Source organism: Aegilops tauschii, chromosome 2 (genome assembly GCF_002575655.3).
Source record: "Aegilops tauschii subsp. strangulata cultivar AL8/78 chromosome 2, Aet v6.0, whole genome shotgun sequence".
NCBI lineage: Eukaryota > Viridiplantae > Streptophyta > Magnoliopsida > Poales > Poaceae > Aegilops > Aegilops tauschii.
Genome location: NC_053036.3, coordinates 157,004,707 through 157,026,602, shown reverse-complemented (window position 1 = coordinate 157,026,602; position 21,896 = coordinate 157,004,707). Strand labels below are relative to the sequence as shown.

Here is a 21,896-nt window from a genome sequence, read left to right as displayed (position 1 = left end):
GGGTGATCCTATCCAACTTATAGACCAGAATCCTGCGATGTTTGGGGATTTTATCAAAATGTATCAACAGATTCGCCATCGAACAACCCATGAGTTGTTTAGGAATAATCTGTTTGAGCATTTGTGGGCGCTTTAAGGAGATAACTAAAAAATGTGTCTGAATTGGTTGATTCAGATTTTAACTACTCCCTTCGTTCCTTTATATAAGGTGTATTTGTTTTTTGATAAAATTTCAAATGTAAGGTGCATTTCTTCTAATTCCTCACAATTCTCTTATTAGCCCTCTAAAAATAGGAAAGTATCACTCTCCTTATTGTCTATATTTCTACTTATAGCAGAAAAAGGAAAGTATATCTCTCTTGATTGCATGCATCTCTTATTTTTTTAGACTAATTGATTGATTTACTTGCCACTAACCAATAGATTTTTTAAGGTAATTTTGTCCTAACTCCTCTATGATTGTGTGCCCTCGTCATCGAGCCAAAAATAACACACCTTATATAAAGGAACAGAGGAAGAAAACATCATATTTGTAATATTTATCTTTAATTATTTGCACAATATGCATAGACCATTGATGATTTTATTTTTAATTATTTAAGTGTCCCGAATATATTAGAAAAACAGCGTGGCCTCCGTCCTTGTCCACAGACATGTCCGAACATGTATGGGATATTTGGGGTGTCCGTTCTGACGAAAGGCGCCGGAGATGCCCTAGGCCATTCCGCCGTTCGCCTCTATCAACCGTAAAACGTATTACCAAAGCCGCTTTCCCGCATGCTTTGGAAATAGTCACCCATGTGTTAGCTTCCGAAAATAGCGACAAACGCAGGGGCCCAGCCCGAAGTTTGACCGCCCAACTTCTCCTGCAAGAATGGATCGCGAGACCCCAGAAAACTGAGGAAAGTAGACCGAGCCCCAAACGAAATCGAATCGAGAGGAGAGAAGAAAGAGAGAGGAGCACGCGCCGCCGCCAGGCCAATCACATCGCCATGGCCGCCTCCTGCCGCCGCGCGTCCCAGATGCTGGGCTCCGCCGCCTCCCGCCTCCTCCATTCGCGTGCCTACGCGGCCGCCGCCGCCGCGCCCTCTCCGGCGGTGTTCGTCGACAAGAGCACCCGCGTGATCTGCCAGGGCATCACCGGGAAGAACGGCACCTTCCACACCGAGCAGGCCATCGAGTACGGCACCAATATGGTATGTCCCCGCGCGGCCTCCCTTCTCGATGTATTGCTCGATCCGTTCATTTCGTCCTCTAGTGCGGCTCTAGGGTTTGAGATTGAGAGATACAGTCGACAATGCACGATCTCGTGGGTGGGTGGCTGTCGATCTCCATTTTCCGCCTTTTAGGGTTTCGTCTCTTCTCGATGTGTTGCGCCAGGGGTATTCTTCGCTTTGCAGCCAGGGCTTCGGTATTTTATTATGACTCATCAGACAGCAAAACATAGAGAACACGGTTTTTATGGGTTCCTAGATGTTTTGTAAATCTAGGGCCTGCTCGATCTAAACTTAGGAAGAGTTTGAGGAACAATTTCCATGATGCACGCCCTATATTTTCAAGCTGCTATGGAAAATCGAACCTAAATCTTATGTATTGTAATGCTAGAATTCTTCAATAAGTGGGCTGGAGACATCGAGTCATATTTTACTTTTGATATTATTGGTAGCAATTTGGGCAGGGTTTCCCACACAATAAAAATGCCGGTGCATATGAGGAACAAAACTGTCATGTGGATGGTAAGAATTATGTATGCATTCCGAGAGCCTCATCTGGGCAGGTTGCTTGGCAGGTTGCAGGTTCTAATTCCATTACTACATTCTTGACCAGGAGCTCACAGTTAACTGTCGCATACTGGGTGTAACAGTGACATACTGACACTATATGCTAAATTATTAGTTGTCTTATGAATGCATCTGCAAAGATACCTTTGTACCGTCAAATCAAGGCACTGGCATGTTTCTGTAAGGTTGTTTGGACTTCTCTTAAGCCTTAAGATATATAGATATGTAGCTTGATTTTTAAAATATAAGCAATCAACTAATTATTATGTCTCTTCTATGGTTTTCATCAAATGATGCCCTTTTAACTTAAGTACTTCGCATTGAACAGGTAGGTGGAGTTACTCCCAAGAAAGGTGGAACTGAGCACCTAGGCCTTCCAGTTTTCAACTCGGTAGCAGAAGCTAAGGCTGAGACAAAGGCCAATGCATCTGTTATATATGTTCCACCACCATTTGCTGCCGCTGCAATAATGGAGGCATTGGAAGCAGAGCTTGACCTTGTTGTCTGCATTACTGAAGGGATACCTCAGCATGACATGGTATGATATTTTTAACAATAAAGTACATCACTAAGCACATTGTTTGCTGTTTATCTGAGCATAATAATATTTGTGATGCCATTTGTTTTCCTTTGGCTATAGCTGTCCATGCAAGCTGAGTTTTCTTAATACAGAAACACTAGAAATTTTTGCTTGTGATCAGTGTCACTAAATGCATATAGTAGCTATATGCAGATAGGCACACATTGAATGGGTTTAGGTTTTACTTCTACTTCATGTGTAATTTTGTCCTGACCCATTTGGCAGTCAATTTATTGATATTAAGTGCAGTGTTAATAAACAATACCACATCATAGTTATGTGTTGTCTTTCTCACAGTTTAGATAATTTCTTTTAGTTTTCTCTTGCTTTTAAGACTTAGTGAAGTCATCAGAAGGCTCCCTTTCTTAATTCCAGGTGAAAGTGAAAGCTGCTCTGAACAGGCAATCAAAAACCAGATTGATCGGGCCAAACTGCCCTGGTATCATTAAGCCTGGTGAATGTAAGATTGGAATCATGCCAGGTTACATCCACAAACCAGGACGCATTGGGATTGTATCTCGTTCTGGTACCTTGACATATGAAGCGGTATGCCCATTATTGTAGACTTGCTTTAACCATTAAATGCATTTGCCTGAACTGTATTTCTTTCTTATCGATAGGTGTTTCAAACAACAGCCGTAGGCTTGGGGCAGTCAACTTGTGTGGGCATGGGTGGTGACCCCTTTAACGGCACTAATTTTGTTGACTGCCTTGAAAAGTTTGTTGATGATCCTCAGACAGAAGGTACACTAATTCTTGCTGGGCCTCTACATTATTCAGAAAAGCTATTGTTATTCTTTCATTTATTTGTCAGATTTCCCAATTTTCCCTTTATTGGTACTAGGTCACCAGCATGCTTAGTTTGCAGACTCTATTTGAATTCATTGTGGCTCCGATGTGTTGATAGGACAAATAAGTAGACCTTCATCTTTACTCCTGAAGTAGTGAAGTTATGTACCTTTGTATATGCCCACATGAGGGCATCCCACCAATTGTTTGCTCTGGGCCTTGCTGGTACCTTTGAAGGAAATTAGTAATATAACAGAAAGAAGCTCCCTGATTTGTGACTTCTTTGTGCCTTTGATCCCTTGTATAGTAATTAATGCATATGAATGTCCTGTTACATTCTTTGATACTGTGTCTTTCAGTTATGTTCTCATCTGTTAATGCTGTTATATCCCTCTTAAGTATTATTCTCATTGGTAAAATTGGTATGTGCCTTTTAGGTATTGTTCTCATTGGAGAAATTGGCGGTACTGCTGAGGAGGATGCTGCAGCCTTTATCCGGGTGAGAGTTTTGTTGGGATAGCTGTTTCCTTGTTGCATGTCATGCTTCTTAGCATCCTTGCATATATTTCTAAATAGTCGTCCCTCTGTCCCAAAATAAGTGTCGCTGACTTATTTTGGGACGGAGGGAGTAGCATGCTTCTTTATGTCCTGTATTGCAGTTCAAGCTTGGTGGCAATTAGAAAGCCATACTTTTGTAGCATGCATTGTACTATGAATGTTCATTTATATGATCATGATCTTGCCATAAAAGATGCATTGATAAGTCTTAAAAGCCCTTCTGACATAACCTTTAGATAATGCATGTTTGTAATTTAATATGCTTATTAGGCAAGCTCAAAATTTGTCTGGTTTAAGAGTTGGTATGCTTGCATACTTCTAAGCTTCAAGCCATCTCTGCCCTGTCCAGGCCTAGCTTGAGATTATATGGCCATGAGTCTGAAGCTTTAGAAGTTAAAATATTCCGCACATTTCCTGAACAAGCCATTTTGGGGCTATATAGGTCATTTTATCATGTGACCAAACCCTTTATCACTAGCAAAAGAAGATAATTCAGTTTCAGTAAAGTACAAGTAGTCCACCCCACTGTTATTAGTTTTCATGGTCATTTGACATAATGACATGTGAAAACTTAGATTATATCTGGCCTGATTTACAAGTTAAAATCGTGTCCTGATGCTTTCTTAGTGTTGTGAAGTGATGCATGATAAATAGGCACTGCTGATATTCCATGTTATAATATAGCTCGTGTCTACTTGCTAGAACTCTTTTTTTTTCTTTTGATTAGATACATGCTTTAAGTAACATTCTGATCAACTAATCTAACTTAATGCAAATGATTCAGGAGAGCAAAACAGAAAAGCCTGTCGTTGCATTCATAGCTGGACTTACTGCACCCCCAGGCCGTCGCATGGGTCACGCTGGAGGTATTGACATAACAAGTTCACTATTTATTTCCTTTGTCAATTGTATAATCTTTGGTCTTATTAAGTTGAACTATGCTCCTGTCTTGGTATTTGGAGAAAAGATACCGGCAGTTTTATGTTAGCAGATTGTTCATTAGTTATCTGTAGTTTTCTAATACTCTCCCTTGTCAATGGTAGTTCAAATTCTTCAGGAAGAACAGGTCATGTATTTGTATTATTCAGTTGTGCAATAATCGACAGATAACAAAATATAAATGCCCCCTCCATCTGGAAATACATGTCGGAGAAATGGATAAAAATGAATGTATCTATAGAACTAAAATACGTCTAGATACATTCATTTCTCCGGCAAGTATTTCTGGACGGAGGAGTACCTAAGAAGTTTTCAGAGAAAGTTTCACCCTGGTGGGTGTAGTATTAAATCATAACTCTAATGGTTGTTTAGTTTATTCTTGGTTACCAGTACAGAGTATGAACACTTGTACAGTTTAATAGGTAAAGTAACAAAACAGTATTTTGGACCTGGTTTATGCTCTACTTCATAGCTTTATCAGACCCAGTTGCCCCCTTTGCCATCTATTTTTTCATGGGGCCAAATACTTTGTTCGCCGAGTAATGAGCAATGTTTGCCTCTGTTCTTTTACTAAAATGATTGGCAATTATGTATGGATTTTGTGTGTTTTGGAACTGTTTCACCCACACTGTTTGTATGGTGACAATCTGGTTTATTTTCTCAAACTTTTTTGCTGTGATTCTCAATATAATTAAATCATGAAAACAAAATTGCTGCATTTCTTTGATTATTTGCAATGGCATTCAACTTTTATGTGTGCTAATCTATGGATATATTTCACGTATGATGCAGCAATTGTGTCAGGGGGGAAGGGTACCGCCCAAGACAAGATCAAGGCACTCAGGGATGCTGGGGTTACTGTTGTCGAGTCACCAGCTAAGATCGGTTCAACCATGTTCGAACTTTTCAAGCAGCGCGGAATGGTAGAGTAGAGAGAAGGAATGGTACAGTAGAAAAGAAAACATTGGGAAACTTCTTTTTGTTGCTCGTTGGTTAATAGCGAGCAATACGTCGGTAGGGCCCCATCGCTGGTCGCTGAGTTGAGCTACTCAGTCCCTTTTTTCCTTTTCCTTTCCCCGTCTTAAGTGTGAGACTGGCCTTTACATGTGCTCATTTCAAATGTTCAATAAGACAAATTCTCGACATGCTATTGCTTGGAGTTGGAATTCATGGGGTACCTATGCTCTTTCAAGTTTTTCTTAATGGCAATCTTCAAATCTGGCTGTATTTTCTCTCTGAACGTTAAACATTTTCCTTTGAGCTTGAGCTTGTTTTTTCAACTATACCAAGACGGCTGTGCACTGCAATACGTGATATATACTTTGCTTAGTATTTGAAATTGCCACTAAGATCAATGATATTATACTTTACTTGTCGGAAAAAAAAATGGATGTATCTAGATGCATTTTAGTTCTAAATATATCCACTTTTATCCATTTTTACGACAAGTAATTCTGGACGGACGGGTGGACTACACCCTTTTTGTCGCGGCCTATGATCTATCTCCATAACATGTGTCTCATTCGCACGGTAATTCTTTTGTTTGCTAGCGTAGCATCCCGCTTGATCCAACAAATTATTCTTTGTAGTTGAGAATGCTTGCTAATGGTGCAATCATAAGAATATGAGAAATGGAGTTGCAGCATGTTAGCCTAGACTCCACCTTGGAAAATGAGGATTCGTGTTTTCTCCTCCTTCCCTCAATCACTAGGGCAAACTCTCTCCTCCAAGCTTCGCCGATGAGCCTGTGGATTTGTCTCCCCTCCGCCGCTTCGGTGGTTGGTGACTAGAGAGGAATCCTAGTGCCTTCTGTCCAGCTAGTAGTTTTGCTAGATTTTTTTTTTAGTTTCTCGTAGGTGTGATGCTTGGGTGAATGACTGCTCTTCTTCGAGTTTGTCTTTCAGGCTCCGGCCCTTCTCGAATTTGTTGATCGACATAGTCGACGGAGCTCCGACGTAAATTTTCACTATTTTCTTGGGTGGCGAGGTTAAGGTTTCTTGTCGTGTGTGTGCAACACCTTGGATAGCAAGGTTAGGGTTTCTCGGCGTGCGTGTGCAACAACGTTTTTTTTTGCAGGAAACTGTCGATCTATTTATCTTCAATCACGGCAGTGCAACGGACACCAGAAATAAAAAAATTACATCCAAATTCATAGACCACCTGACGACGACTACAAGCACTGAAGTGAGCCGAAGGCGCGCCGCCGTCATCGCCCCTCCCTCATCTGAGACGGGCACAACTTGTTGTAGTAGACAGTCGGGAAGTCGTCGTCCTAAGGTCCCATAGGACCAACGCCCCCAGCAACCGCCGCCAATGAAGAGAATTTTAGACCAGAAGGATCCAACCTGAAGACACATGAACAAAGACGAACAAAGATCCGATCCGAGCGGATCCACCGACCAAATCTCGCGAGATCCGCCGAAGACACACCTTCACACGCCCTCCGACGATGCTAGACACACCATTGGGACGGGGGCTAGGCGGGGAGAATCTTATTCCATCTTCAAGAAGCCACCGCCGTCTCGTCTTTTTGAGCAGGACACAAACCCTAACAAAACTTGAAGAAGCACCTGAAAACGGAGTCCTCCCGCTGGCAAGGGTCAGGATCCACCACGCACCCATGGCCCTAAGGCCACGGGAGACGTGGAAGATCGACGGCGCCGCCGACGGGAGGCAAAAACCCTAGCCGCCTTTTCTTGGAAGAGGGACAAAGGGAGGAGACGCACAAGCCTTGACCTTGATATCAGTTGCTTCAGATCTATTAAAATGTTTAGTGGTGAAGATTGTGGCTCCAATGCGCTGGTCCTTATGAGCACGTACCCTTTAATGATAAAGATTATGGCTCCAAGGCCTGGTTCTTATGGGCACGTGCCCGAAGACTTCCCGGATGTCATCGATAAGGTTAAGTCGGCTTCGATAGGGGGGGGGGGGGGGGAGGGGCAAAGACAAAGGCGCGTCGACAACTCTTTCTGGCGGCGGCGGTAGTGGTCGTTTGGTGATTTAGAGACCTCAATGTTATTTTTAGTATATTTGAGGTGTTCTGTACTTCTGGTGAACTTTTATAATAGATTTAAATCTTTTCCAAAAAAAGCAAACAACATAAAAATTGACACAACTCCATTTATTGGGAGAAATAAAAAGTTCGCCTTACAATAATACCTTGTCCCCTCCAGAAAAACTTGTTCTGCCCACGTGACAAAAGACCCTTTGTTTCAAATGGCTCCGGTTATTTCACTTATGGTAAAAATAAGTTAATCGCCTAGCTCGGGCGACACGGGGAACCTAGCGCCACCGCCACAAAGCTCTCCTCTCCCCACTCCCCCGCATCGCCACCGCTGGAGGGGCCGCCGGCGAAGCCCGCACGTGCCCCAGGGAGGGTGGCGGCGGGGCGTTTTCTCCTCTTTCACGGCGTAGCGCGCGCGCGGCGGCTGCATCTTCCCGGAGGCGCGGCCGGCCGGTGGGGTTGCGGGGACGGCATTTGCGCGGGGAGCGGCTGGATCCTAGCCGGGCTTGGCCGGATCTGGCTTCTCCGCCCTCGGTGGATGAGACGGAGTGGCGCGCGACGCGTCGGCGGGCGGGTGCTCGGCGGCTCCATGGCGGGGTTGTCGACGCCGGCGAGCGGCTGCGGCGGGCGGCGTGCGTCGACGACGTGGTGCTTAGCGGCTCCATGGTGGAGCTGTGAGCTCTGGCGGGCATCGTGGGCTGGCATCCGGGGCGGCGGCCCCGGGAAGGTGGTTGACGTGTCGGCGTCTGTGGAGTTCGCGCGGGCGACGCAGCTGCCGTGGTGTGCTGGTGGTGGGAGGCTCGTCCTGCCTGTCTAGGCAGCTCGGCGACGGCGGTTCTTCGGCGGGTCACAGCTCCGGCGGCTCGGGCTGTGGCATCGGCGTTCTGCGCGGTCATTGGACCACCAGATCTGACTGGCGGGAGGATGCGGGGTGGCAGTCTGCCCTTCCCTGCCCGGAGGACGTGCATCAGTCTACGTGCTGGTGGTTTGCCGTGGTTGACTTGACAGCAAGGCGTGGTGGTGGTCCCTGCACGGTCATGGCGCTGTGGTTGTGCAGGGGTGCGCGGGTCAGTGGAGTTGCTTGCGTGAGAGTGGTGGTGTCGATGATCCGAGCGAAAGCTTCACCAGTTCTTGCTGGCCGGCGACGGCGGTTCTTCGGCGGGTCACAGCTCCGGCGGCTCGGGCTGTGGCATCGGCGTTCTGCGCGGTCATTGGACCACCAGATCTGACTGGCGGGAGGATGCGGGGTGGCAGTCTGCCCTTCCCTGCCCGGAGGACGTGCATCAGTCTACGTGCTGGTGGTTTGCCGTGGTTGACTTGACAGCAAGGCGTGGTGGTGGTCCCTGCACGGTCATGGCGCTGTGGTTGTGCAGGGGTGCGCGGGTCAGTGGAGTTGCTTGCGTGAGAGTGGTGGTGTCGATGATCCGAGCGAAAGCTTCACCAGTTCTTGCTGGCCGGCGACGGCGGCGTCCGTGGTCATCACTTTCTTCCTTGGAGGCGTTGTCGAGGTGATTTGGACTTCCTTCGCTCTTGGGTCAAGATCTTCGGGCGAAAGTCATGATCCTGGTTGGATCAGGCGGCGGCGTCGTCTTCAACGTCGTATTCCCTCTTGGGGGCGCCGTCTTGAAGATCTTGGTCCCATTTGTGATTCCTGCAGACTGGATGTGCACTACATTGCGGTCGGCAGGTGCTCGACCGGCAATGAGGTGGTGTGGCGTTGCGACGTGTGTGGCAACGACGATGGTGGCGAGGAGAGCCGGGTCGTGACTTGTCCTTCTGATGCCGAAGGTCCGGTGCGCCAATGGGTGTGCCTATGTTGGCTTCTGGCTGTGACAGAGAAGTCAGAGCTGCGGGCGGCGGGGCCACTGCGGCAACGTTGACTCCATGAGGGCGATTTTCAACGAGCGGTGCTCTTCAGGTGTTGCGCTAGACTATGTCAATGAGAGGCTTGTAACTTCCTCCTGTGATGCTCGTCGGCAAAATCGAAGCTGCCATGTCCTCAACGCTGCGGTCGAGTGTTTGGCGTTGCTTTGTTGTTCGGTGCTACCTCTCGACAGTTGTCATTGGTTGTGTCGTGATTTTGTTGGTGGCTAGGTCGTCCATGTGTGCCCCTTATGGAGTTTGTAATTTATGTTTTCGTCCGGTTTTCCTCTTAATTAACCGGACAACTCTCTTCTTCTTAATCAATGAAAATAGCAAATCTTTTGCCTTGTTTCATAAAAAAATGTTAATCCTAACCCTTCAGAATAAATTATTTTGAGCCTATAAATACAAACTATTTTGGACTTCAATTTTACAGTTAAGCCACGTATAAGCTGAAAAAATGGTCGTTAGATATCTCCTAGCTAGAGAGGGCAGTCTTTTTCTGTCCTTCGTCTCATCAATACTACACTAGCTAATTGAAACGCCAACTTACGCATACATTACACGATATCGCCCAAAAATGATGCGCATCATCCTAATATCGCCCTCCCTAAAATGCTGGGCATCAGACTAATATCGTGCTGACGTAGCAACTTTATGCGATGAGACGCAGGTTTGGCTACATCCAAGAGATCGTTGCTCTGGTTTTAGATTGTGGATACATCTTTTGAAGCGACCTGTATCTGTATCCGTAAGTCAGTGCAGTTGAAATTTGTTACTCCTGTTTTTTTTTTTGTAAAAGAAAAAATAGAACCGCCCTCAAGGCATTTTATTCATTTTGGCGGACTAAGTCTGATTGTACAATGTCAACCAGAACATCAGGAATTACTGGAAAATCAATTGTACTAGTGTGGATCACCAAAGACTCTTTGGCAGCAACGTTAGCATCACGACCAGTCCATCGAATCTCGAATCCCTGCAAGTTCGGAAGATAGGTGCGCATCTCCTTGAGAAGATATTTCCCCCACCGAGCGATCATCTCGGTGCCAAGCACCAAAGACTGCCCGGCCACAAATCTCGAGGGTAAGATCTCAGCGGCCCTAAACGGCCAATAAGCCGGTAAAGCCATCAGGGTTGAGACTTGAGACATCCACGGGCATCGAGGGCAGAATGTGTATACAAGCGCTTGTAGAAGTATGTTTGAAGTGGCATTATTGAGTGCAGTGTCCACTGATTAAGCCCTCCTAATACCGTTAGGCTAACGAACTACTACGTGAACACGTACTACGCCGGTCGTCGCCGTTTGCCGATCACGGCGCGACGGCGACGGCGGAGACCATGCTGTCGACGCCGCAGACGTTGCGGCCGCGGCAGAGCTTGTAGTACCCGCCCTCCCCCCACTGCTCCCCCCACGAGTTCTTGATGAGCCAGTAGGGCCGGTAGCCGAGCCGCAGCGCCGAGAAGCCGCGCGCGCCGTAGCCGACGAGGAGCACGCCGTGGTTCACCAGCGCCCGCGGGCAGATGAGCGGGCAGGACACGCCGCCCACGTACGTCTGCATGAACGCCGCGTTCAGGCCCACCGCCAGGGGCCCGCCGCGGACGATCGCCGCCCGCATCTGGTCCTCGTCGAGCGGCACGGCGGTGAAGTTGGCCACGCGGACGGCCACCTTGCTCCTGTCGAACCGGCACGGCCCCTGCGCCCCCGTGTAGGGGTACGCCGCCTGCTCCATCAGCCCGCCGGAGCCCATCAGGTACTTGTACGCGTTCGTCATCAGCCCGCCGGAGCAGCCGCTGTTGCACTCGGTCTTCGCCACCGCGTCGCACTTGCACATTTCCACAAGCAGATCAACAATCAGATTATCTTATCTAAGCATATGAATTGGGAGGGCGATTGAATTGAGCTGATGATGTCGCACCGTGTGGTCGCAGTCGACCAGCTGCTGCTCGCTGAGGTTGAGGAGCTTCCCCGTGGCGACGAAGTTGGCGCCCTCCACGGCGCCGGTCGTGCTGAACGCCCAGCACGAGCCGCACACGCCCTAAAACCAAAAAACACATGCATGCAAGCTCTCCATGTAAAGACATCACAAGCTTCCTAGCGGAGTGAACTGCATCGCGCGCGTACCTGCATCTTGACATCGGTGACGGCGCCCTTGTCGCGCCAGTCGAAGCTGGCGGGCAGCGCGGCGACCTCCTTCTCCGTGGCCGGCGCCGCAGCCGGCATCGCCCGCACGCTGCGCAGGACGTCGCCGGCGCCGGCGAGGCCGGTGAGGCGCGCCTCGAACTCCTCCTGGGTGAGGTCGGAGAAGGGCGTGACGCCGTGGCGCGCGCCCGGGTCGAGCGCCTTGTGGGCGGCTGCGCGGGCCACGTTGGCCGCGAACACGCGCAGCCGGCGCGCGTACTCTTCGGGGCCCGAGTACTCCTTGCCGTGCCGCCGCACGAACGCCGCGAACTGCGCCTCCGGGAGCAGACCGGGACGTCCAGCGCCGTGGCCGCCGTCCGTCACCTGCTGGATGACGTCTTCAGCGGACACGCCGGCGTGGCGCCGTGGTGGCGCCACGTTGACGAGCGCTAGAAGGAGGAGGAGGAGGAGCTGGGCAGCCATGGTACGTATGGAAACCTTGCTCGGTAGTCAGTCCTGCACCGGAGGCGTCGTCAAATATAGGCGACGAGGAGCACTGCGAGGTGGCAGCCATGCAGGAGGAAGGGGAGGACGCATGTCCCTCCTCCAAAGTCCAAACGGCGGTGCGGGTGGGCGTGGCGGCACACGTATGTCAATCGGTGCCCGTGTTCTCATCTCCCGACCTGCTGTTCTCGACTGCCCAGCGTCTTACTCTGAGCTGTGACGTCATTAGTCAATCTCCTTTTTAAAGATCAAATTATGATACCGGATGCCGTGGTGATTCGCAGAAGTTCATCAAGCCAAAAATACTCTAGTTCATGCATGAAATATATCTTACAAGCCCAGAAGTTGTGAAATGGTCTCTTTCATGACAGGAAGCTGGATACACAACTTGTTCTCAAGTCAAATATACCATGTAAACAGTCCAGTCCCATTTTCCATTCGATTTCGTTACTCGCGACACTTTTTTCAGACTAAATACAACACATGGTACATTTCAGTTGTTTCGATTTGGCTTCACCTAACAACAGAAGAGCTATCTTCTAGAGAACTTTGACAAAAGATACACAACAAAGAAGCATAACAGAGCAAATAGGACAACATGGACAATATGATTGGAGCCCTGCTGGATGATGCTTTTGTTCATCCTTCGCATGTTATTCTTCACTCCAGCCTGAGCTTTCGTAAGGGTCAGTTGCTGTTCATAAACAGAGGGTAACAAAAAATCAGTGCACAGCACACATATATTTATTAGTAGTGTAGATAAAATGGATCTTCTTGGTCATATATACACAGTAATTGACTCAGCAGACATAGATGTACATCTAAAAATGGTATATAAATGGTAGGAAAGCACAAGTGCACATGGAAAACAATAAACATGTTATAAACATTCAGGAAAAAACATAAATAACCAAGGATTCCACAAAAGAATCATGATAGAACAGCAACAATACCAGTTGGTTGAGGAAATCATTCTGGAACTTGGCCTCGGAGTTTATCTCTTGGGCGACCTGGAAAAGCGACCACGTCAAACAACAAATAAGTTTCTGAAATGTGAAGAAAAGACCAGCATCAACAGCTTAAGTAGAACAAATAATTGATCAGAACATGGCAGTTCTCTATCATCAAAGTACTAAATTCATTGCTTGTTAAAAGTTGAAATTGTATAAATTAAAAACCTAGACGTAATATCATCTCAATGCTTGCAAGATTAATTTTACGGGAACAAAAGTAGCAGTAATGATGTCAACCAGCCATCAACAAATTCACACCAACTCATAAGACTGTTTATAGGCCTAAAATCAGAAAACCAATGGAGTTAATTCCATGCGAAGGTTAACACGTGGCAGTATATCAGAGAAGGTATGGATCAATGAGCATCACACAAGAAGTTAACCATAAACAATAATAATGGACTAGGGAGGTGACGATGAGAAACAAAGAAGTAGATATGGGTATGTTTGGTTTGCTGCCAACACTAGCCCTGCCAAAAATTGGCTACCTATTAAACTTTGGTTGCCAATGGGTGCACCCCTTCATCTCACAGATTTTTGCCAAATAGTTGGCCAAATGAGGGTGAGGAATTCCTTGGCCAAAAAAATTGGCAAGACAACATTTGGTAAGGCTAGTGCGGGCATCAACCAAACACACCCATAATAAGACAGATGGAATGCCGCAAAGAAAGGTATGACGTGTATGAAGGCGGTGTCTAGAGCATGTACAATGCTAAGCGCTTATATAGACGCTTAGGGAGGAAAAATAAAAAACAGAAAATCTAAGCGCTCACTCTTCCAATGGTAGGCACTAACAAGAGGCGCTAAATTCGGATCTAATACAAGGCCCAGCACTATCGTCCGTGAAAGAAAAAGGTAAGCCCTCGAAGCATCGTTTGGCGTCTACGCGGCGCCCGACGCCAGGAATTGACGAGCGAACCGTCGATTGGCCAGGAAGTATTTCCTAGCGCCCCCTCTTAGCGTCTCCCATTGGAGATGCCCTTAAGATGTACTGGGCCCATGATGACTGAGCAAGAGACTTAAAGTGGGTATGAACTTAATTAAACGAGGTTATACATTGCATTTCCATACAACCCAAATCCATTAACATCAGACCAACTATGGAATTTCTTGCCGTGAGACTGATATAAACAAAATTTGGTACCAATTCCTCACTAAGTAAATAAACTACTTACATGTGGCGTCGACTCATACAATCAATCTCCCGTATTAACCTGAGATGGTTCTAATCTAATTTACATCTACTCCGAGTTCATCTTGGTTTAAAGACAATAAAATCATCTTAAACGAACTCTTACAGGCCGCACAGCCACCAAAAATTAAATCATGGATGGAATTACGGTAAAAAAATAAATTGAGAACGAAGTATGTCTTGGAACGTCACATAAAACATCTGCAGCGCATGCTTAACCGCACACACAACATAAGTTTCTAACGTCAAAATTGCGGCAATTAGTAAGACCTCAACTGAGCATACCTAACAGAAATCATGAACCAGCTTTAGAACAAAGGAGACAAGGAGATGGAAGTCTTACGCCTTTCAACATGCGAACCCTCGAGTGCAGCCCATCGATCTCCTCGTCAAGATCGCCATGCACCGGGTCGATCCGCAGCTGGATCTCGTCCGAGCTCGGCGCGTTCCTGCGATCCCCGAAGGAGCCCCCAAATTCGTCAAGGGCTCTGAACTAATTTCGCGGGAGAAATAGATCGATTCGAACAGCAGAGGGTGCGAATTGGGCCAAATGATATCGGGGATCGGACGGGGCGTACCTGGATCGAAGCGGCCCGGAGCCGTACATCGGGTTGGCCATCCCGCGCGTAGGCGGAGCAGGAGACGTCCGGCTCGTTCGCACGTGAGTTCAGTCGGGCCTAGTCTGGATTCAGGAGGGATGGGGCGGTGGCGCACGGGAGGGATGGGGCGGTGGCGCACGGGAGGTACGGGGAGGAGAACGGCGACGGCACGGCGGGTGGAGAACGGAGGGGAGGGTGGGAGAGATGACGCTGCGGCGGACAGGGGAGGGGATGAGATCAAGGGACGAGACAGCAGGCTGACGGGGTTGGAAAACGAGGTTAACCAGTTTTCTTCCGCGACACCTCATCGCGATTGTTTCAGCCGCTTGATCCGCTGCTGGGGACATCTGGAGCGTCCAATGAGGGGTAGTGCTATTCCATGGTTTAGCCACAACTTTCCTCCGTTTTCCTTTCATCTTCCGTAGAAGAAAAACGCGTGTTACTACTCTATGTTACAATCTCAATAGTGGGTAGTAACATAAGTATGGTAACATGCAAAGCTTCATTTATTACGTTATAGACTCATATTGCATTGGGACATGTGATGTTACAGTAACTAGCTAAGTTACTAGTACTACATCTCTCCTCATTAACTCATTGCCACATAAGCAAAATTGCTGAGTTGGACTCGATGTTACCACCGAAGTTACTCCCACTGTGGCTAGTCTAATGACAAGTGGACGCACGCCTCGCCGCCAATGAAAACATCATGTCCTATCGAAAGTTGGATTTAATGAGATATGTTCAACGCCAAAGGGTCTACGAGTTTTTCATAGTCAGTGAAGATGGGGCAACGACGTTGATTGAAATAATCGTTCCTCGATTTTTCACTATGTTGATGTCCATTCTTGGCATGATGTGGACGAGTCAGAAGATAGTAGTGTTGGTGTCATGCAGAATGATAGCGTTATAATGTGCTTTTTGTTCTCCAATCTTATCTCCGTTCGATGAAGCTCAGACAGATACGACTCTGTCGGGGAACTTATGAGATTTGTCTTCCTCTCCTTGTTCTGGTCAAAGTAAGGATTATCTTATGCCCCTTCTTGGTGTCTGGGATGACGATATTCCACTTCGCATTTGTCGGCATCTTCTGGTTTACATCGATGACTTCCTGACTGCTGCATCTACAAGCTACTGGGTTGCAACAAGGTTGCTCCGGTGAGGTGGTGGCCTATTGGGAAAATGAGCTTTGCTCAAGCTGCACCCGTGGGTGCAGAGCGAAGACTACACAGGTTTTTTGAAGGACTTGCATGTGGATTCTTATTCATGTAATGAAACTCTTATAAGACTAGCTTATTTAATATATGGTCTTCGGCCTTTTAAAAATAATGCTTTGACCCATGATGGACATAGGGTATAACCGTCCTCCCAACTATTCGACCAATGCATAACTCCTCCGTACAACTTCTTGTCTGAAAATATGTACCTAGATTTTCTTGCCCATGTTTCCTTTGTGTTTTAGTATCCAAAATGCTTTCTTTGTGTTTTTACATCAAAATACTCCTTATTGCAAGATGATCATCATAATATCTTTTACAAGAGTATCAAGAATATCTACGGCTGGATCTCCATCCACCCCGCACACACCTTACTTCTAGCAAGTTTGGCTAAATCATATGCAATACAAGTAGTCTCTTTAGGGTGTGTTTGGTTGAGGAACCAAGTGGAACGGAATGGAATGGTTCCATTCCACTGGAACAGGTCCGTTCCATTCCTGTGTTTGGTACAAACAGAAAAGTGAAACGGGTCGGTTCCGTTCTTGTGTTTGGTTAGAGAGATGGAATGAAAAATGGAACCACATAAAATTCAAAATTTTGGCAGCATTTCATTTGTATTCCGAAGAAAAACAACATAACAGTATATATATTGACAAGAATCACACATATATGACATCAATCAAACACAAATTTCAACAGAAGGTACCAACTTCATCCATCACACCCAAAAGCAACCAAGTGCACTACATCTATACATGCCAAGTTATCATACTCAGTCATACAACAATATCGAAATATTGGCTTCTTTGCTGCGTCGTTCATGTGGCCAATAATAAGCCAGAGAAATAATGATTAACTACTAGTAGCTCTTTTCGAGCAATGAATTGAAATACATAGAAGAATATCATCACATATAAAACAATATGTTGGTCGTATGTACTCCCAGCTCTTACCAATATGAGAGCTTATTTCTTCTAGAAGCTAAGCTAATTAATCAGCTAGTCTAATCACCCACTTAATAACAATTTACACCACATAGCTTTAGAGGGAGAAGCAGCCCATGCCAGAGCCGGAGTGGAGCGCCACGAACGGGAGCACGGCGTCGGGCGACGTCGCGGGCGCTGGAGCATACGCCTTGTCGGCGGCCCCTACGCCGCGCGTTGTATCTCCGGCGCGCGGACGGCCGGGGCAGGTTCTCCGGCACGACGTTCTCCAGCGAGTTGGCGTGCCACGGCGGGCACTGCCTCCAGTCACATTTTGACCATGATTTTAACTAATATAATTTATAAGTTATACGTAGCAAAAAAACATTGAAAACTACAATACGAAACCAAGAATATAATTTTTTGCGACATGCATTAACATTTTGCTAGTCAAATATGTGGATAAACTTTGACCCAAAAAATGATAATGACTAATTTTTCGACAAAGGGTGGATTTTATTAGCTCAACGGAGCATCAAGAGGATACAAACACAATGAGCACACACCCGACCTCTTCATAGTTAGGATGCGCACAGCCAACACCAACACACACACACACACACACACAATAAACATGCCCACAAATAGCAAAGTCGTATAAGACCAAAGCTATGCAAGGTGACAATAAAAACAACCACAAAGCGAGCCAGATCCGCTATCGGCAAATTATAACAATGATCATATCCGCACCCACTATCTCATTGCACCACACGAACGATAATGTTCTCCAACAGCAACGCCTTTAGGAAGGGAGCGACACTCTAGTGTCGTCGTCACCGGATCCAACCAACGAAAGCCAGAATCTAGGTTTTCACCCTGAAGAACTAGCCGAGTGAAAGAACATGTGGTGCCCCCATGTTTGGTTTTGGTAATTGATGACAGTCTCTATGGACTAATGGTTGCCTTGAGTTATATTCGTAGGATTTGTCCATAGGCATTTCTTGAAGTCCATTTGTTGGTTCCAAGGAGTTTATGTGTTGACTAAGGTGCTATTCAAGGAATTATCCAAAGATGGTCATAGAGAAGACATGATACAAGGTTGATCAAGACTAAGTCAAAGAGTGAATCAAGTTGATCAACACACAAAGCATACAAGATGTACCGAGAGGGATCAAGTGATCCCATGGTATGTCTTATGCGGGGTTAGATATGTTGCCATGGGCTTGCGTCAAGAGGAAGATCTCATACAACCCATGAAGGATGACATCAAGGTTGCGGTGCGCAAGTTCAAGTGGAGCATCACACTGAGATCATGCTTGAAGTTTGTCGTCCATTGTGGTGACAATGGACTTGTGAAGATGTGCCGAAGAGTGACTCACCCATAGTGTAGTATGGGGAAGCAATCAAGTAGTCTTCATCGAGCCAACGCAATCAAGAAAGGTGGTCCAACTTGAGGAAGTCAAGATCATCATCATCTAGCTCAAGTGGACTTTGTGCAAGGCAAAGGTTTGCCCTTGATAAATTTTCTATTTTACCGGTCTCATGGTGGTAGTTGTGAGACCGGGTTATAGGATCGATTGCCATACTATCAATGGGGGCACTCAAGTAAGTAGCTTGATCGTATCGTTCGTAGAGAGCTCAAACCATTGCATCCTTGCATCATCTTTCTCAGTTCTTTTTTGGTGTTTCTCTTTGTGAGTTTTAGAGCTTATGGTCATCTTCATGACAAGCTTGAGTTCATCGAAAACGGAGTTCATATGCATCTTCGATGATGTTTTCGACGTTGGAGTTTATGTCGGTTCCTTACTGATGGAGGTTTCACATCTCTATATCATAGGCATACCCCCCGTCACTTCTTACTATAAGAGTTCGGAGCTCAATTCGGAGCTCATTTGCAAAAGTTATAGCAGTTCTGGATTTCCTGCTTCCATCTGTTTGCTTGGGCTATTTTGAAGCTCACTAGCGGTAGTACCGCCCTGGGTAGCGGTAGTACCGCTTGCATGGTACTTCCGCGGTTCCAGTGCCGCGGGTACTACCGCTTGTTTTCGAAGGAAATATGCCCTAGAGGCAATAAAAAAAGTTGTTATTTATATTTCCTTATATCATGATAAATGTTTATTATTCATGCTAGAATTTTATTAACCGAAAACTTGATACATGTGTGAATACATAGACAAAACACAGTGTCCCTAGTAAGCCTCTACTAGACTAGCTCGTTAATCAAAGATGGTTAAGTTTCCTAACCATAGACATGAGTTGTCATTTGATGAACGGGATCACATCATTAGGAGAATGATGTGATGGACAAGACCCATCCGTTAGCTTAGCATAATGATCATTAAGTTTTATTGCTATTGCTTTCTTCATGACTTATACATATTCCTTTGACTATGAGATTATGCAACTCCCGAATACCGGAGGAATACCTTATGTGCTACCAAACGTCACAACGTAACTGAGTGATTATAAAGATGCTCTACAGGTATCTCTGAAGGTGTTTGTTGGGTTGGCATAGATCGAGATTAGGATTTGTCACTCTGAGTATCGGAGAGGTATCTCTGGGACCTCTCGGTAATGCACATCATGATGAGCCTTGTAGGCAATGTGAATAATGAGTTAGTTGCGGGATGATGCATTACGGAATGAGTAAAGAGACTTGCCGGTAACGAGATTGAACTAGGTATGAAGATACCGACGATCGAATCTCAGGCAAGTAACATACCGATGACAAAGGGAATGACGTATGTTGTCATTACGGCTTGACCGATAAAGATCTTCGTAGAATATGTAGGAACCATTATGAGCATCCATGTTCCGCTATTGGTTATTGACCGGAGAGGTGTCTCGGTCATGTCTACATAGTTCTCGAACCTGTAGGGTCCGCACGCTTAACGTTCGATGACGATTTGTATTATATGAGTTATGTGATTTGGTGACCGAATGTTGTTCAGAGCCCCGGATGAGATCACATACATGGCAAGGAGTCTCGAAATGGTCGAGAGGTAAAAATTGATATATTGGATGATAGTATTCAGACACCGGAAGTGTTTCAGAATGTATCGGGTACATACACTACAAAAAAAGACACATCCGTGACATTTTGGGCCGAACGAAATTTTGTTTGTCATACTTATGACACTTCTATGACAATAATTGTGACAAAACCCGGTATCATCATAGATGTGGTGGGGTCCTACTTCTATGAAAAAAATCATGACAGAAAATGGGCTTTTCGTCCTGGGCGGGCCGGAGACGCAGCTGCATGACATTCTTTCGGCCGTCCATGACGGCAAAAACCGTGGTAGAAGCGAGGGCGAGGAAAATATCGGGGTGTTCCCGGTCACGGTGGGTGGTTGGGGCCGAGCGATGCGCGTTTCTCTCGTACACGCACGCGCGTGGGTGCGAGGCGTTGGGCTCTAACTGAACCCGAGCGAGGCGTTGGGCTCTAACTGAACCCGAGTGATTGCACTGCAGGCTACGCGTTACTGAACCCGAGCGATCGATTGATGGCTGTTAACTGAACCCGATCGAGCGATTCCTTCGCTACTGCTGCTAACTGAAGCCAATCGATGCTGCCTCTGGATGAAAAGTGAGCGTTGCTGGGGGGTTTGGATGAACAGTTCCCGGTGGGGGTGGATGAACAGGACCCCGTGGTGTTGCCTCTAGATGAACAGGACCCCGATAGATCGAGCCAGTTGGGGCTGGATGAACAGGACCCCGTGGAGGCAGGATGAACAGGACCACCCCGTGGAGGGCAGAATGAACAGTAGACGGTGGAGGGCTGGATGAACAGTAGCCCGTGGAGGGGTGGTTGAACAGGAGCCCGTGGAGAGGGCTGGTTGAACAGTAGCCGGTGGAGTAGCGCGTGGTGGAGGCTGGACGAACAGGAGCCCGTGGATGAACAGTCCCAGGTGGAGGCTGGAGGAGGTCGACAGTGGATGAACAGTAGCCCGTGGAGGCTGGAGGGGGTCGACGGTGGAGATGAACAGTGTCCCGTGGAGTCCCGTTTTGCGGTACGCCACACCCCTCCCGATGAATAGGACCCCCGTTTCGACCGTAGCGCTCCAACACAAGTCCGTTTCCTCCGTTTTGCGGTACGCCACACCCCTCCAAATCAACAGGACCCCTGTTTCGACCGTAGGAGGTCTGTTTCCTCTGTGTTGCGGTACGCCAGACCCCTCCCGATGAACAGGATCCCGTTTCAAACGTGGCCGGTCGAACACAAGGCCGTTTCCTCCGTTCTGCGGTACGCCAGGCCTCATTTCCATCGGCTGTTCCGTCCAAACCCTCCCGATGAACACGACGACGCATTTCGTTCTGACCCAGCCGGTTGGCTCCCCATGAACACGACGACGACGCTGTTTCTCCGTTCCGACCCAGCCATGTACACGAGCCCTGGCCGTACGTATGCGCGAGTAGGCGTTCGAGACCCTGCCCATATGTACGTACGTGGCCGTATTTTCTTTCTTGCACACTGGCCGATGTACGTACGTGTACATGCTACGTGCGCGCCTCTACTACGACACGTGCGCGCCTCTACATCGACCAGTATGTACGTACACGTTCGTGACCAGAATGACAATGCTACGTACGCTTCGACCAGGTGGGTCCCGACTGTCAGGCACTTCCTTGCCTGCGAAGATGTAGCTGGTGGGTCCCAGCAGTCAGGGGGCGAATCGTTTTTTTTTCCCGGACGCACTTCCTTGCGTGCGAAGATGTAGCTGGTGGGTCCCCGCAGTCAGGGGAAACTTTTTTTCGCGAAATACAGTGGCCCGTCCGGTGGGTCCCCGCTGTCAGGTGGAGGAATAATTATTT

The 21,896-nt window shown here is 47.2% G+C and overlaps 3 protein-coding genes across 3 annotated transcripts; 1 reads left to right on the top strand and 2 right to left on the bottom strand.

Annotated features, from left to right (window-relative positions):
- The first annotated feature begins 845 nt into the window (after positions 1 to 845).
- On the top strand, positions 846 to 5,874 carry LOC109764550 (succinate--CoA ligase [ADP-forming] subunit alpha, mitochondrial). Its single transcript, XM_020323350.4, has 7 exons — positions 846 to 1,196; positions 2,110 to 2,319; positions 2,737 to 2,907; positions 2,982 to 3,105; positions 3,588 to 3,649; positions 4,493 to 4,574; positions 5,440 to 5,874. The coding sequence occupies exons 1-7, from the start codon at positions 993 to 995 to the stop codon at positions 5,577 to 5,579; spliced, it is 993 nt and encodes a 330-aa protein (XP_020178939.1). The 5' UTR covers positions 846 to 992; the 3' UTR covers positions 5,580 to 5,874.
- A 4,826-nt stretch (positions 5,875 to 10,700) lies between these two features.
- LOC109764551 (probable cysteine protease RD19D) lies at positions 10,701 to 12,306 on the bottom strand. The gene is made up of 3 exons (XM_020323351.4): positions 11,637 to 12,306; positions 11,431 to 11,550; positions 10,701 to 11,337 (listed from the first exon to the last, which is right to left on the bottom strand). Exons 1-3 carry the CDS (start codon positions 12,114 to 12,116, stop codon positions 10,825 to 10,827), a joined length of 1,113 nt encoding a protein of 370 aa, XP_020178940.1. The 5' UTR covers positions 12,117 to 12,306; the 3' UTR covers positions 10,701 to 10,824.
- A 176-nt stretch (positions 12,307 to 12,482) lies between these two features.
- On the bottom strand, positions 12,483 to 15,222 carry LOC109764549 (bet1-like protein At4g14600). Its single transcript, XM_020323349.4, has 4 exons — positions 14,921 to 15,222; positions 14,686 to 14,791; positions 13,091 to 13,147; positions 12,483 to 12,831 (listed from the first exon to the last, which is right to left on the bottom strand). The coding sequence occupies exons 1-4, from the start codon at positions 14,959 to 14,961 to the stop codon at positions 12,670 to 12,672; spliced, it is 366 nt and encodes a 121-aa protein (XP_020178938.1). The 5' UTR covers positions 14,962 to 15,222; the 3' UTR covers positions 12,483 to 12,669.
- Positions 15,223 to 21,896: the final 6,674 nt, after the last annotated feature.